Here is a 17,022-nt window from a genome sequence, read left to right on the forward strand (position 1 = left end):
GCTACTCTCTTCTGCCCTGTAAAATTTCTGCTAAAAAATCAGCTGATAACCTTCTGGAATTTTTGTCAAATGTACCTGGTTGATTTTCTCTTGCAGCTTTTAAGATTCTTTATCTTTAATCTTGGACATTTTAATTATTATGTGTCTTGATGTGGACCTCTTTGGGTTCCTCTTGCTTGGGGATGTCTGTGATCCCTGGACCTGGATGTCTGTTTCCTTCCCCAGGTTAAGGAAATTTTCAGCTATTATTTCCTCAAATAAGTTTACTACCTTTTTTTTTTTTTCTCTTTCTCTCCTCTCTCTGGGACCCCTATTATGCTCATATGTTAGTATACTTGATATTCTTCTAGAGGATGCTTCATGTATCCTCATTTAAAAAATATATTTTTTTTGATGTTCAGCTTGAATGCTTTCCATTTCCATGTCTACGAGATTGCTGATCTGTTCTTCTGTGTCCTTTAATTTTCTGTTGATTCCCTCTAGTCCATTGTTCATTTCAGTTATGTTCTTCAACTCTGGTTCTTTTTTTATATTCTCTATCTCATTGTTGTTCCTACTGAGTTCATCCACTCTTCTCTCAAATCCATTGAGCATCTCTGTAACCATTACTTTGAATTCTTCATCAAGTAGATGGCTTAACTGTTTTGTTTAGTTCTTTTTCTCAAGTTTTGTCGTTTTTCATTTGGAGTATATTTCTCTGTCTCATTCTGTTTGACTACTGTGTTTGTTTCTATGAATTAGGCAAAATAGCTACCTCTCCCAGCCTTGAAGGAGTGGCCTTGAGTAGGATCATCCCCTGTGTAGACTGCATTTACCTGGCAGCTTTGACTGACTGGCTGGTGCTGTAGTGGGTGCAGGCTGGGGGGGTCCCTGGGCACTCTACACTAGGGCTACTCTGGTGGGATGGTTGAAGTTGAAGTGGGGATGGGCTTGGGGTCCCAAGGCATTCTGCAAGCACGGGTCACCGTTGTAGGATAACTAGAGTTGAAGTGGACATGTGATAAGGTCCCGAGGTGCTTCATACAGGTAGTGCCCCAGTAGGACTACTGGTGCTGAAGTGGGCAGAGGCTGGCAGTGTTCTGGTATGTGCCAGTACCACTTTGGGGGGACTGTTGGAGTTCAGGTAGGCATGGGTAAGTGTGGAAGCAGGACTAGCCTTGTAGGGATTTCTGTTGCTGATGTGGGCTAGGGGCCTGGGGCTCACTGTAGTGGCAGGCAGGGTAGCATGCCTGGACCCTGCCCCCATCTGTGATATAAAGGTGGAGAGGGAACATAAACAATGACACTGGCCATCACCGCTAACCTGGGAGAGAGTTCTAGCAGTTCCCCTATGATTTGGCAGTGCTTATGTTAGTTAAGTGGGTTTCCTATGCTTATATTCTATTTGCCCTTTAAGCTGTGTTTTTGCTTTTGTTTTTGTTTTTGTTTCAGGTTGGATGAATCAGTGCATGGGTCCCTCAGTGATATATCCATCCTTTCTTTAGTTCCTAGCATTAGGGTGGGGTTCTTGTCATTACTGTGTCTTCATCTCACCTGTTTTCTTTTTTTAAATTAAGGTATCATTGATATACAATATTATGCTCAGGTTTCATATGAGAAACATTGTGGTTACTACATTCCCCCCTATTATCAAGTCCCCACCACATACCCCATTATAGTCACAGTCCATCAGCATAGTAAGATGCTATACAGTCACTACTTGTCTTCTCTGTGCTATACTTCCTTCCCTGTGCCCTTTCTATATTATGTGTACTAATCATAATGCCCCTTAATCCCTTTATTCCTCCCTTCCTACCCATCCTCCCCAGTCCCTTTCCCTTTGGTAACTGTTAGTCCATTCTTGGGTTCTGTGAGTCTGCTGCTGTTTTGTTCTTTCAGTTTTTGCTTTGTTGTTATACTCCACATAGGAGGGAAATCATTTGATACTTGTCTTTCTCTGCCTGGCTTATTTCACTGAGCATAATACCCTCCAGCTCCATCTCTGTTGTTGCAAGTGGTAGGATTTGTTTTCCTTTTGTGGTTGAGTAATATTCCATTGTGTATATGTGCCACATCTTCTTTGGACTGTCCTGCCTAAAGCAATCTACAGATTCAATGCAATCTCTATCAGAATATTGACAGCATTCTTCAATGAACTGGTGAAGACATTCATCCACTGATGGACACTTAGGTTGCCTCCATTTCTTGGCTATTGTAATAGTGCTGCGATAAACATAGGGGTGCATATGTATTTTTGAATTTGTGATCCTGTTTTCTTAGGATAAATTCTAGGAGTGGAATTCCTGGATCAAATGGTATTTCTATTTTGAGTTTTTTGAGGAACCTCCATACTGCTTTCCACAATGGTTGAACTAGTTTACATTCCCACCAGCAGTGTAGGAGGGTTCCCCTTTCTCCACATCCTCGCCAACATTTGTTGTTGCTTGTCTTTTGGATGTTGGCCATCCTAACTAGTATGAGGTGATACCTCACTGTGGTTTTAATTTACATTTCTCTGATAATTAGTGATGCAGAGCAGCTTTTCATGTGCCTGTTAGCCATCTGAATTTCTTCTTTGGAGAAGTGTCTGTTCAGCTCCTCTGCCCATCTTTTAATCAGGTTATTTGCTTTTTGGTTGTTGAGGCATGTGAGCTCTTTATATATTTTGGATGTCAACCCCTTATCGGATATTTTATTTATGAATATATTCTCCCATACTGTAGGATGCCTTTTTGTTCTACTGATGGTGTCCTTTGCTGTACAGAAGCTTTTTAGTTTGACATAGTCCCACTTGTTCAATTTTACTTGTTTCCCTTGCCTGAGGAGATATGTTCATGAAAAAATTGCTCATGTTTATATTCAAGAGAGTTTTGCCTATGTTTTCTTCTAAGAGTTTTATGGTTTCATGACTTACATTCAGGTTTTTGATCCATTTTGAATTTACTTTTGTTTATGGAGTTAGAAAGTAATCCAGTTTCATTCTCTTACATGCAGCTGTCCAGTTTTGCCAACACCAGTTGTTGAAGAGGCTGTCATTTCCCCATTGTATGTCCATGGCTCCTTTATTGATTCACCATATATGTGTGGGTTTATATCTGGGCTCTCCATTCTATTCCAATTGATCTATGGGTCTGTTCTTGTGCCAGTACCAAATTGTCTTGATTACTGTGGCTTTGTAGTAGAGCTTGAAGTTGGGGAGTGTAATAGCCCTACTTTATTCTTCCTCATCAGGATTGCTTTGGCTATTCAGGATCTTTTGTGGTTCCATATGAATTTTAGAACTATTTGTTCCAGTTTGTTGAAGAATGCTGTCGGTATTCTCATAGGGACTGCATTGAATCTGTAGATTGCTTTAGGCAGGGTGGCCATTTTGGCAATATTAATTCTTCCTACCTGAGAGCATGGGATGTATTTCCATTTATTAGTCTTCTCTTTAATTTCTCTCAAGAGTATCTTGTAGGTTTCAGGGTATAGGTCTTTCACTTCCTTGATTAGGTTTATTCCTAGTTATTTTATTCTTTTTGATGCAACTGTGAATGGAATTGTTTTCCTGATTTCTCTTTCTGCTAGTTCATCATTAGTGTGTAGAAATGCAACAGATTTCTGTGTATTAATTTTGTATCGTGCAGCTTTGCTGAATTCCAATATTAGACCTAGCAGTTTTGGAGTAGATTCTTTACAGTTTTTTTGTACAATATCATGTCATCTGAAAACAGTGACAGTTTAACTTCCTTACCAATCTGGATGCCTTTTATTTCTTTGTGTTGTCTGATTGCCATGGGTAGGACCTCCAGTATTATGTTGAATAACAGTGGGGACAGTGGGCATCCTTGTCTTTTTCCCAATCTTAGAGGATCAGCTTGTCACTGTTAAGTATGATGTTGGTTGTGTGTTTGTCATATATAGCCTTTAAAGTTGAGGTAGTTGCTCTCTATACCCATTTTGTTGAGAGTTTTTATCATGAATGGGTGTTGAATTTTGTCAAATGATTTTTTGGCATCTATGGAGATAGTCATGTGATTTTTGTCCTTCTTTTTATTGATGTAGTGGATGATATTGATGGATTTTTGAATGTTGTTCCATCCTTGCATCCCTGGGATGAATCCCACTTGATCATGGTGTATGATCCTCTTGATGTATTTTTGAATTCTGTTTGCTACTATTTTGTTGAGTATTTTTGCATCAATGTTCATCAAGGATATTAGTCTGTAGTTTTCTTTTTTTGTGGGGTCTTTGCCTGGTTTTGGAATTAGAGTGATGCTGGCTTCATAGAATGAGTTTGGAAGTATTCCCTCCTCTTCTACTTTTTGGAAAACTGAGGAGAATGAGTATTATGTCTTCTCTAAATGTATGACAAAATTTGGTAGTGAAGCCATCTGATCCAGAGGTCTTGCTCTCAGGTAGTTTTTTTATTACCGATTCAATTACATTGCTGGTAATTGGTCTGTTCAGATTTTCTGTTTCTTCCTTGGTCAGCCTTGGAAGGTTGTATTTTTCTAGAATGTTGTCCATTTCTTTTAGGTTATCCAGTTTGTTAGCATATAATTATTCATAGTATTCTCTAATAATTTTTTGTATTTCTGTGGTATCTGTAGTGATTTTTCCTTTCTCATTTCTGATTATTTTTAGGTGTGTAGATTCTCTTTTTTCTTGATTAAGTCTGGCTATGGGTTTATCTATTTTGTTAATTTTCTCAAAGACCCAGCTCTTGGTTTCATTAATTCTTTTGTTTTATTCTCAATTTTATTTATTTCTTCTCTGATCTTTATTATGTCCCTCCTACTAATTTTGGGCCTCATTTGCTCTTCTTTTTCCAGTTTCAATAATTGTGAATTAGGCTGTTCATCTGGGATTGTTCTTCCTTCTTTAGATAGAATTGCTATATACTTTCTTCTTAGAACTGCCTTCGCTGTGTCCACAGAAGTTGGGGTGTTGAGCTGTTGCTTTCATTTGTCTCCATATATTGCTTGATCTTTGTTTTAATTTGGTTATTGATCCATTTATTATTTAGGAGCATGTTGTTAAGCCTCCATGTGTTTGTGAGCCTTTTTTCCTCTTTGTACAGTTTATTTCTAGTTTCATACCTTTGTGATCTGAGAAGTTGGTTGGTACAATTTCAATCTTTTGAATTTGCTGAGGCTCTTTTTGTGGCCTAGTATGTGATCTACTCTGGAAAATGTTACATGTGCACTTCAGAAGAATGTATATTGTATTGCTTTTGGGTGGAGTGTTCTATAGATGTCTCTTAGGTCCATCTGTTCTAATGTGTTGTTCATTGCTTCTGTCTCCTTACTTATTTTCTGTCTAGTTGGTCTGTCTTGGAGTGAGTGGTGTGTTGAAGTCTCCTAAAATGTAAGCACTGCATTCTATTTCCCCCTTTAATTCTGCTAGTGTTAGTTGTACATATTTGGGTGCTCCTATGTTGGGTGCATAGATATGTATAATGATTATGTCCTCTTGTTGGATTGACCCCTTTATCACGTAATGTCCTTCTTTGTCTCTTGTTAGTTTCTTTGTTCTGAAGTCTATTTTATTTGATTCAAGTATTGCAATTCCTGCTTTTTTCTCCCTATTGTTTGCACGAAATATCTTTTTCCATCCCTTCCCTTTTAGTCTGTGTATGTCCTTGGGTTTGAAGTGAGTCTCTTCTTGGCAGCACATAGATGGGTCTTGCTTTTGTATCCATTCTGTAACTCTGTCTTTTGATTGGTGCATTCAGTCCATTTACATTTAGGGTGATTTATCAATAGATATCTACTTATTGCTATTGCAGGCTTTGGATTCATGCTTACCAAAGGTTCAAGGGCAACTTCTTTACTATCTAGCAGTCTATCCTAACTCACTTATTATGCTATTATAAACACAATCTGAAGATTCTTTTTTTTCCCCCTTTTTCTTCCTCCTCCACTCTTCATATGTTAGGTATCATATTCTGTACTCTTTGTGTATCACTTGACTGACTTTGTGGGTAGCTGATTTAGTTTTGCATTTGGTTAGTATTTAATTGGTCTATTTCCTTTACTGTGGCTTTATTTTCTCTGGTCACAGCTATTTAGCCTTAGGAACACCTCCGTCTAGAGCAGTCCCTTTAAAATACACTGTAGAGATCATTTGTGGGAGGTAAATTCCCTCAAGTTTTGCTTATCTGGGAATTGTTTAATCCCTTCTTCAGAGTTAAATGATAATCTTGCTGGGTAGGGTATTCTTGGTTCAAGGCTCTTCTGTTTCTTTGCATTGAATGTCATGCCACTCCCTTCTGGTCTGTATGTTTTCTGCTGAGAAGTCTGATGATAGCCCAATGGGTTTTCGTTCGTATGTGATCTTTTTTCTCTCTCTAGATGCTTTTAATTCTCTGTCCTTGTCCTTGATTTTTGCCATTTTAATTATTATATGTCTTGGTGTTGTCTTCCTTGGGTCCCTTGTGTTGGGAAATTTGTGCACTTCTATGGCCTGAGGACTATCTCCTTCCCCAGATTGGGAAAGTTTTCAGCAATTATTTTTTCAGACACTTTGTGTCTGTTTTTTTCTCTCTTCTTCTTCTGGTATCCCTATAATGTGAATATTGCTCTGTTTGGATTGGTCACACAGTTCTTTCAATATTCTTTCATTCTTAGAGATCTTTTTTCTCTCTCTGCCTCAGCTTTTTATTTGTTACATTTACCATCTCCTCTACCTCATCTAATCTGCTTTTAAATCTCTCCATTGTTTGTTGCATTTCAGTAACTGTACTTTTTAAGGTGTCTATCCCTCCTGAATTTGTCCCTTAGCTCTTGAATATTTTTCTGTAGCTCCATTAGCATGCTTATGACTTTTATTTTGAATTTTTTTTCAGTAAGATGGGTGATCTCAGTCTCACAGAGCTGTCTTTATGGCATTTGAGGGATTTTGGATTGGACAAGGTTCTTCTGCCTTTTCGTAGTCCTGGAGCGGTAAGAGTGGCTGCAGGCAAGCAGTGTGGGTGTCTGCCAGAAGGACAAAGCCCTTTCCTGCTTCCTGGTCGCAGTCCCTGCCTCCACTGTCTGGGCCAGTTAGCCTCTGGCAGGGATAGGCCTCTGGGTTAATCCCCTAAGCTGATGTGGGTGGGGCTGCCCTCCTGCTGTCCTAGGTGATGGTGGGGGTCGTGGGCAAGCAGTGCAGGTGTCTGTCAGGAGGGCAAAGCCCTTTTGTGCTTTCCGGCTGCAGTGCCTGCCTCAACAGTCAGGGCCAGTTAGCTGTGCGCAGGGAGAAGGCTCTGCATTAAGCTGTGTAGTTGCTATAGGCAGGGCTGCCCTCCAGTTGGTCTGCAGCAATGGCGGGGACAGCGGGTTTGTGTGCATGTGCTGGTGGGGAGGAAAAAGCGGCAGGCTGCTTATTGCAGAGAGAGGCCTTGGGGCTGCATTGCCAACCAGGGAAATGGAGCACCTGAAGTTCCTGAAACTTCCCAACCTGCTGGCTGTGTGCTGGGATGGTTTTGTTCACCTGTTGCCTCTTCTAAACCCTTGCCCCTTTAGTAGCCTCTCACTGTTGAGAAGTCTTTCAAAGCACCTGCCTTTCTTTTGTTCCAGGGCAGCTGCTTGTGGGAACCTGCTCGCAGTCTCAGTCTCTGACTTTGGTTTTCATCCCCTCTAATCTCCAGAGCACCATTCAGTGTGGGTCTGTGCCCCTGGAGTATATTTCTAGGGCTGGGTATTTAGCAGTCCTGGGCTTCTACTCCCTCCCTGCTCAGATTCTCTGCCTCCCGCCGGTGAGCTGGGGTGGGAGGAGTGTTTGGGTCTGGCCCGGTCACAGCTTTTTTACTTTACCCTTTCCATGAGATGTTCACTTCTCCCAGATGTAGATTGGCTGGTGCCCTCTTACTTCTGGTCACTCTCTTAGGAGTAGTTGTATTTGCTGTATTTTCAAAATATATGGTTTTGTGAGATTTCCACCTCAGTTCTCATGCCGCCATTGTTTTTCCTCCTCCCATCTCACCTGTTTTATATGTGGACTCTTTTCTTGTGCAACAGCTGCTCAATCAGCCCTTGGTTCTCCTTCAGGAGGAATTGCTGTATGTGTAGGCATAGATTTGTTGTGTCTCTGGGAGGAGATGAATTTAGACTTTCCCTATGCTACCATCTAGGGCACCTATCCAGATTTGGTCATTTTATAATAGTATTATAATTTAGATAGAATCAAGGAACAGAATAATTTTCTTAATTCCTTTGAAACAGAAAGCTTTTCTCAAAGTTACTGTTTTCCTAGAATGACAGAAATGTATCTAATATCATATTTTTTTTTGTTAAGTCTTTTGTGTTTAGCAAAAATATCCAGAGCCTATGAAATACTGAAAGGTGTACATTTTAAATCAAACTATATATCAGCATAAACTTTAGAACAAATGTAGACACACACAGCGGCTTCTGAACTCAGTGATATTACCTGTCTTGCAGGGTTGGATCATCTTGTTTCTGATTAAGTTTGATTATGTGATGAATGACTACTGAGGAGAAATATGAAGCATGAAATCAGAAAACAGCAACAATCAACCTGAAGGTATAGTCTAAAACCATTGGGCAGGCCAGGTGAGTTCGCTAGTGCAGCTTGAATTGCAGAATGATAAAAAATGCCTCATTTCCTTATTAGTAGAATGGACTATAATCACTGTTTGAAACTATGTCAGAAAATAGTAGCTGGTGAATAAATCATCATTCCCCTGTCCAACAGTTTAATATGAGAGTTAATATGCTTTTTAAAAATACCAAATGATATAAAGTTGTGTGAACAGAATCAATTAAATTTAATCTGTGCTGTCTGGGAACAGTAATATTCATGTGAAAATATGACACATGAAGCCACATAGTTAAAAATAGGTATTTCACTTAAAATTTAAAAAAAAAAAGTTTTTTAAAAAAGCTTTGCTTTTTTATCAATAAGGTTGTTAAATATTGACAGTGGGGTATGCAGTATTATGTGGGGCCAGGAGGTGTATGGGAAACGTCTCAATCTTCCACTCAATTTTGCTGTGAACTTAAAACTGCTCAAAAAAATTATATATATATATGTATATAACAATTATATATGTAATATATGTGTAATACTAATATATATAAACATATTAAAGCCCTTAGGCAAGCTGGAGCAAGGACAGTCCACCAGGGGTTGGGGCCCATCAAGGACACCAGCTGAGTGAGGTTGCAGCCTAATGAGGATAGGAGATTAGTTACATAGGATGGTGGGGATTTTAGGGGAGGACTTGAGCAAATGTCAAGGTATTGAGGTAAATGGGAGCCAGGTTTCTCATTGTCCAGGAAAGGAGTGACAAATATGGAAACAGGGAAAGCTTGAATGAACCCTGATGGTAGTAGATTGGATTTAGATTGGTGTGAATTATGGTATGTCTTTTATATTTCACATATTTGTGCAAAAAACTCTGTGTATTCATATATGTATTCTAGCTTTGTCTTCTAAGAGGATCTGGGAACAGTGACTCTCAGGAGCAATGAGCATATCTAGTACTCTGTTTTTAAATACCAACCTCCATCAAAGGAATCAGGGCTCTTTGGAAAAATGGCTGACCCCAGGAAAGAAGCAAAAATGCACAAGACAGGTCTGAAAATATGGAAATGTTCAAAGAATAATGATGGTTTGTCAATAGAGAAGCTAGTGCTCAGAGGCTCCCAATGGCTAAATATTACTATATGAGCAAATTATGATAGTAATGGATTTTATCTCACTAAATAGGAATCCACAAATCTTCTTTGATATAAAAGAATAATAAATGGGAGAAGAGAAAGCTCTTCCTTATAGCAAAATGCCCATTTATAAAAATATAGAAGGAATGCAGGAACTAGAAAATTACTATTTGGCAACCATCGCAGTAATAATTCAGTCAAGGTGAAGAGTAGAGAGCTAAAGTTGGAATGGAGAACATGGTATTTATGTAGTCTCAAAGTATTAACTCCACAAAATACATAATATTTTGGATATTATGTATTATAGGTGGATATTAACTTGAAAGAGAATAAGTAATACGACAGTGGTGAAGCCTACTCCGATAATCAGTTATCACCAGTGATGGGACAAATTGACCTTGTATGACCTTCCATATGACCCACAGTATCACCTCTCTGATATTCCTGTCACAAATGCTTACTCTGAGTCGAATCATGAGGAGGCACCAAACTCAAATTCAGTGACTTCTATGAATCGATCTGTAATCCTAAAAAATACTAAGGTAATGAAAGTCAAGGGATGGTTCTCAATTGAATGAAACTGATGAAACAAGACAACTTATAGCAACATGTGACCTTGGATTGGATCCCTTTGCTAAAATGGATATACTTGGGTAGCTGGCAAAACCTGAGTAGGGCCTTTGGGTGGAGAGTATGGAAATTTTCTATGGTATTCCTACAACTTTCTTGTAAGTATGGAATTATTTCAAAATAAATAAAAGTAACAACATTTGTTCAAAAACTTTTATTTACTATAAAGACAAAAACACCAAAATAGGTACAAATACTATAAAATTGTTTCAATGGGGTAAAAATTTTAATTAAAATACCTCAATATATTTAAAATAACAAAGGATACATTTAAGCCAAATTTTCTTAACCCAGAGATTTTTTTTGTAACATTTGCTTACACAGTAAGGTGCTAATAGAAGTTAGCCCTTAAGCCCTGGAAGTCTTAGGAATCATAGTCACACAGCAAATATAATTTCATTGTGAAAGTGAACTTTGGTAGAAGAAAAATCTATAGGACACCTGAGGTAGTAGAAACTGGAATAAACAGCAGTAGACATTATTTACAACTTGAGTACCAAATAACATTAAGAACACAAAAATAATTACACAATACAATTTTCAGTCCAGCTTTGATCCAAAGAAAATAAGAATATTATATCACATTTGCATTCAAAACAAAACAAAAAACAAAACACCACAATTACCAGCAAGCTGAGGGAACTGCAAACAAACTCAAACAATGGATTTTGACATCAAAGAGGCAGTTTGAGTTTGAAATGTGGTGGGCATGGTGATCTACAAAGTAATACTGATTAGCTGAGGTTCCTCAGTTTATACAGTTTACATTTTTGTCAGACACAGTATTAATCTGACCAATGATCTTCCAGTACATAAAATGGCAAGAGTGCATCCTTTAAAGCTTGCACATGAGAGACTTGGAAACAATCTTACTAGAACTGTGAAAAATTCTAAGTAGTCAAAAAAAGAGAAAATAAAAAAGAAAGTCAAGTACAACAACACATTTAGAGCTACCAAACTTCACATTTTGGTACTATTTTTAACTCTTCAAATATTGCCAATCTTCCAAAACAAAGGAATGTAAAATTTCACTAAGAAACACATTCACATAAAAAACAAAACCTGCCTTTTAAAAATTATATGCAATATATCCCTGTAAACTTATCTTGTAACTTATTTTACTTCCAATTTGTGTTATACATTTAAAATGTACTCTATATAGCTTATTTAGTTTATCCTGAGTCTTTGAGAATAACCAATTCTATTTCACTCTGCAATTCAACTGGCTTCTGAAGAGTTAAAACTTAACATCTCAAAGTGGTATTAAATACTTAATCAGTACTTGATTTAAAAGACTTACAAAAAAAGGTTAAAAGAACTGCCATTTTCCTTTAGGATTCCATGCATCTGAATTCAAACAAGACAAAAACCATTAGATAACTGTGCAAAATCCAAGGAATTAGTATGTAAATAAAATTTAATCTTACTTTTCTTTCTGAGTGCATTTTCCAAATTCAAAGGAAATTTATTTTTTAAAAAAACTATTATTCATTGGTAGTTGAGTGATTAAGTTTGTTTTTCTTTAATTATTATCAGCCAGGCTAATGTAAAGAGATGATGCACAGTAGAAGGAAAACAGCAGTTACAGGTTGTTATCAGTGGTGATGATGAATTGTTACATACAGAGTAAGATTAAATGGTGTGACGTTTCCTAAAAAAGAAACTGATACATTAAAAATTTTCAAATAATTTCAAGATGATCTTGGTTGTGAGCTGTATCACAAAGAAGAGCTGATTTTTCACTTAATTTATATTTAACCTGCACAAGTAGTGACTGACTCAAAGAAGGTAGTATTTTATTATATTCCAATTTTAAAAACAAACAAAAGCTGTATTTTAAAAACCTCTTGCAATAGCAAGATATTTAATAAACTCTAGTTCACACCTAGTTCTATTTTTTTTCTCTGGTTTGAAGAAAATCACCTTTCCCTGAATAGTAAACAAAAGTGAAAGTGAAATGAAAATATAGAACCATATTTTCCAAAAACGAAATGAATGGGCCAACAGTAAAATGCACAATGAACCACAATTGCCCAGGCATTAAAAATATAAAGGTCAACTGTGGATCATAAAGAATTTACCAGCTTTAAAAAATATATTCATTTACTGCTACTTATAGCATATTCTGACCTAAAAGAGGCAGATACTGATTTTTATAGCCAGTGACAAAAAAACTGAATGGAACTGCAGAACCCCCTGCTGTGATCATGATATGAAATGGAAGAATAACTGAAACATTAAAATAGTTCCTGAGCCCCCCAGCTACTAATATTATGCTGAAAAAGTGCTCAAAAAAAATAATAATAATAAAATTATGCTTCTGTTATTAGCCATGCAAACTTCATTGCTTTCCTGTTCACCTAGGGCCAGTTCTTTGAAAGGCACGGTTAATAGTTTCTGCACAAAATTGTGGACTTTTGCATACTAAGCTTAGGTAGAGATCATGATTTGTCAATCACATACTTAGGTAAGGGTTCCCCACGGGTCTCGTTCATAGCTGTTCAGTGGCATGAGGGCCAGCAGATTATCAACATGGTTCCTCACAAAAGTTTTTTTTCTCTTGTTGAGCATCCTGTCTCCATTATAGTTTATTTGTATAATTGGCTACCACGTAGTACGGAAGACTGGATGCTTCAGTAGCTCTCTTGACGGAGGTCTGTCCTGAGGTTGAAGTTCTAAACAACGAAGAGCCACATCTCGTAAACCAGGAGACAAATGTGAAGGGATTGATGGAGCAGTAGTTGCACTAGCAATCTGCAGGAGAAACACCAGTATGCTGAAGCTTTCCACAACTGAACTTCTGATATAGAAGTACTTGCACATATATTTCATAACCTCATATATGCATCTAGTACAAAAAGGAACTGAAGCAGAAGTGGGTGGACTTCCTGCTAACAAGGAGTCTATGGAAAACTCATCCACAGGATGGCAGGTTCCCTCTAAAACTCCTTCAGTTTTTAGGATTTTACAATTTCATCAAATATATCCTGATCAGATGCATTGATCAAATGAACAAGGCTAAGTGCATCAAAATGATAATGGCCAGGTAAAGCATTCACCCAAATGAATTTTGCTTTCCTCATATTCACTTCCCAAGATGGTTTGACCTCTTTGCTTTTCATTGCAAATTGTCTATTTCTTTTTCAGCACAGAGTTATTCAGAGTGAGAAAGACTAAACCTGGCCAATCAATTTAGTACATCAGAAACAACTGCACTGATTTTTTTCAGGTGATTGAGGATGCTATATAATTGTGGGGAGGAGTGGAAGAGATTATGGCAGGTAAGAGGTGCTCAGGGGCTAGTTTACAGGAATAATATTTGCCACAAAAGTGACTGTGTGGTAAGTGCTTTACTTAGGCCCAGAGGTAATTTTGTTTATCCTTGTAATAATTCCATGACTTACACCCAGACAGATTAAGTAATTTTCCTAGTCACATGGCTATTAAGGGATGGAGTCATAATTTGAAACCAGATCTACAATGATTCCAAAGCCCAAGCTTTTAACTAGCATGTCTGACTCAAAAGCTAAAAACCTCAACCATTACACTATTTCCTCGGGGAAATGGAGAGAATGGATTTAAGAGTTGTCAGAAAGGTAGAACAGGATTTAGCAACTGACTTGGGTATGAATTCTTTAAATACAAAAAATAGTAAATTAGATTTTTTTAAATGTATGGATTATATATGTGAAGAACTTCAAGTTTTACATTTTCAAGTTTGATATGTAATATATATATGTACATATTTCATGCAGGAACAGTGACTCAATATTTGCTAAATTAGTGTTTGTGGTAACTTTATAAAGCACAACTACAGCGAATAATAAGAACTGACTATACAACATGCCACCAACATTCACCCCATATAAATTCCTAGAGGTATGTATGTATGTATCTCAAGAAAGATATACCTTAATGTTAGATCAACAGTTAAGAGAACACATGAAAATTTGCCCCCTCCAGTTTTAGCAGAAAGTAGTAGTTTTTATCTCACAATTACCTTAAATATCAAAGCAAGATGATTGGAGTGTTTTTCTGCATTCCAAGGTGGTTTAGCACAAGCCATTTCTATAATAGCACAGCCGACACTCCATACATCACAACTCCTACCATATTGCTGACCTCTGAGTACCTAAAAAAAACTCAGGGAGTTAATTTGGAAATATGACTCATTTTTTAAAAAAAGAGAAAGCCATTCTGTATTTATGGATTCTAGTTTTTTTGCTTTAGAGCAAAACAAAAGTACAAATAGCAATTCTGTGGACTATCAGATGTCTCATTTATTTCATTAACAAGGTTAATCTCCTATGTGGCACAAAAATACCTTGGAGAATTGTGAGATTCTGAAGAGTCACATCACAGAATTTCAAAGCAGCCCCAGTGTGCTTAGTAAACTACAGGGCAAGAGGACAGCCAAGAGTCACTGTGCGTCAATGTGAGGAGTTCTGAACACAACAGAATAGGCTAAATTCGAAGTAGCAACACAAACTTCTTCCACCACTAGTAAGACTTGCTTCTATGCTTTAGAATAGGGAAAGAACAATTTTTAAAATTACTATTATGTGTACTTTGGATTTACTACAAAATAACTTTATAAATTACCCAACAATTCTTTGTTAGAAATAGCCTATTAAGCCTTTAAGTTGGAAAACAGCTATTAAAACCTATCTTTTTAAAATTTTGTAAAGACAGATAGAAAGGTAGGGATTATAGTCTAAAATCAAGGATATCATTAAAACCTTATTTTTGGGGCCATGGGCTTCTAATTGGTAAGCACAATACTGAATAACACTGCAAAATAATTTGGTATAATGCTGTTACACAGAACTCCAAAATATATATTTTTTATCACAGTCAAAGCTGCTTCTCACCTCAGGTGCCATAAATGCAATTGTCCCCAATAACTGTCCCTGGAATTCTCCTGCACCAGTTCCTTTTGATGCCAACCTGGCTGCAGCTCCGAAATCTGCAATTCTCAGTCTCTGACCTGTGCTGTCAATTAGCAAGTTGGCACCTGTGAACAAAAGCAGCACATGACCTTGTATGTTAGAAATGAAAGAGTGGATTATAGACTCGGTAAAATAGTAATGAAATACAACAACGACAAAAGACAGAAATGGACTACAATCAGAGGTTCAGAGAAATCTACTTTCCCTCCCAGTTCACTTCATTATTGCTTAAGATGTGCACATCTATATGGTGTAAAACAAAATCCACAGCCTCAGAAGGAAATTCTGATAAAGTAACAAGGCACAAGGAGATAATAAAAACTAAAATGAAACTTCAAGTGTCGAAAACCTTTAATATGATACCCAACAAAAATCTTTTCCTTAAAGTTTAAACTTTAGGGCAGTTTATATTTTAAGACAAAGTTCTGTTGACATTACTGACCTAGACCAATCCAAACTATATTCTGTAATTTCATAATTATAGCTTAGTAAAAAAATTAACGTTATATTTTACTTAAGTATGTTGTCAAATAGTAGCTAAAGACATTCATATTGGAAAACGGAAGTATCTCTTAATTAACTGAACCACAGAAAGATCTGAAAGGATTTTTCTTCAAAGAAGTTTATAATATTCCAGCTATCCTAAATAAAACCAGAAAAGGAACTTCTGGGGAGCTGGAAATTAGAGGCCAAGACAGGGAATCAGAGACCTGGATTCTATGCTTTAGCAGTAAGACTGCAGAAAGGCCACAGCTTAAGAAAGGCAGGGTGTATGACCCCAAAGGTTCTTTTCACTTCTAATTACCATCAACAAAGGTCCAAGTTGTAAAATTTCATTTGTTTTCTACTTACTGCTAGTACATAATGATGAAAAGAATTCCTACCTTTGACATCCCTATGAATGATCTGGTTCTCATGGAGATACGAAAGGCCACGAAGTAATTGTTCAGTATAGTTTATAACTACTGATTCTTTGAAGGCTCCATATTTACTGAGCAAATGAGCCACAGATCCCCCTACAAGACAAACAAATCCCCCTATCAAAAACTTAAACCAGAAATAATACTCTTTATTACACTTTTGTTACATGAGACTGCAATGCATGAGCTCACATTTGAAAAGTTAAATTTATATTCTCCATCAAGATGAAACTGATTTAAAAACTAACATGTTACAGTCTCAAAACCTAACAATTAGGAGTCATTTTCATGGAATCGGCATGAACATTCTGGAAGGCCAAGAATTCAAAAAGCTTTAAAAGTTAACAATTTCAGATAGAATTATTTCTGAAAGTATAATTTGCCTATCTTTTTAATCAAGATATGCAAAATACCTTTCTTCATGACTTAAGTAACATGTTTTTAGCAGATGGTAAAGAGAGCAGGAGCCAGACAACCCAGAGTTAGGTTTCATATCCCACTGTTTATTAGCTCTGACCTGGGACAAGTCACAAACCCAATGGGCTTCATTTAAAAGTATTTATAATAGCCTAAAACAACAATCAACTTACCTACAACCAATATCACAGAATGTACTAAAGAACTGATTTGTAAATAACAACATACTCTTCAAACACGAAACATCTAAGAAGTTAAATCAAGCACTTACGCAGTACATTCCAAGTCATTTATTTTACTGTACACAAAATAAAACTTAGTCTTTATTTGTTCAAGTAGATGACAAGGTTCAACTTTATGCTTCAGTGCTCATATTTACCTATAATAAGTTTTCAATTTGTAACTTAATTTTATTTTATATTGTCATATTAAAACATCTCCTAAATCTGGCCAATTAATGATGAACACATGGAAAAA

The 17,022-nt window shown here is 36.9% G+C and overlaps 1 protein-coding gene and 1 long non-coding RNA gene across 6 annotated transcripts in view; one reads left to right on the top strand and one right to left on the bottom strand.

The window, feature by feature from the left end:
* The window catches only part of LOC118973140 (uncharacterized), an 84,468-nt gene that overhangs the window by 16,809 nt on the left and 50,637 nt on the right, over positions 1–17,022 (top strand). For both annotated transcript variants that reach the window (XR_005062374.2, XR_012130961.1), the window contains exon 2: positions 8,388–8,519. This is a non-coding gene — a long non-coding RNA (uncharacterized lncRNA). The remainder of the gene's footprint in view (positions 1–8,387; positions 8,520–17,022) is intronic.
* The window catches only part of MAP3K1 (mitogen-activated protein kinase kinase kinase 1), a 78,184-nt gene continuing 71,560 nt past the window's right edge, over positions 10,399–17,022 (bottom strand). For all 4 annotated transcript variants that reach the window (XM_073236085.1, XM_037022303.2, XM_017640809.3 and 1 more), the window contains 4 exons: positions 16,093–16,224; positions 15,131–15,273; positions 14,260–14,391; positions 10,399–13,013 (listed from right to left, as the gene is read on the bottom strand). In XM_073236085.1, the coding sequence (XP_073092186.1) occupies positions 12,864–13,013; positions 14,260–14,391; positions 15,131–15,273; positions 16,093–16,224 (557 nt within the window). In that variant the 3' untranslated portion in view covers positions 10,399–12,863. The remainder of the gene's footprint in view (positions 13,014–14,259; positions 14,392–15,130; positions 15,274–16,092; positions 16,225–17,022) is intronic.

The sequence above is a fragment of the Manis javanica genome, chromosome 1 (assembly GCF_040802235.1).
Source record: "Manis javanica isolate MJ-LG chromosome 1, MJ_LKY, whole genome shotgun sequence".
Taxonomy (NCBI): Eukaryota; Metazoa; Chordata; class Mammalia; order Pholidota; family Manidae; genus Manis; species Manis javanica.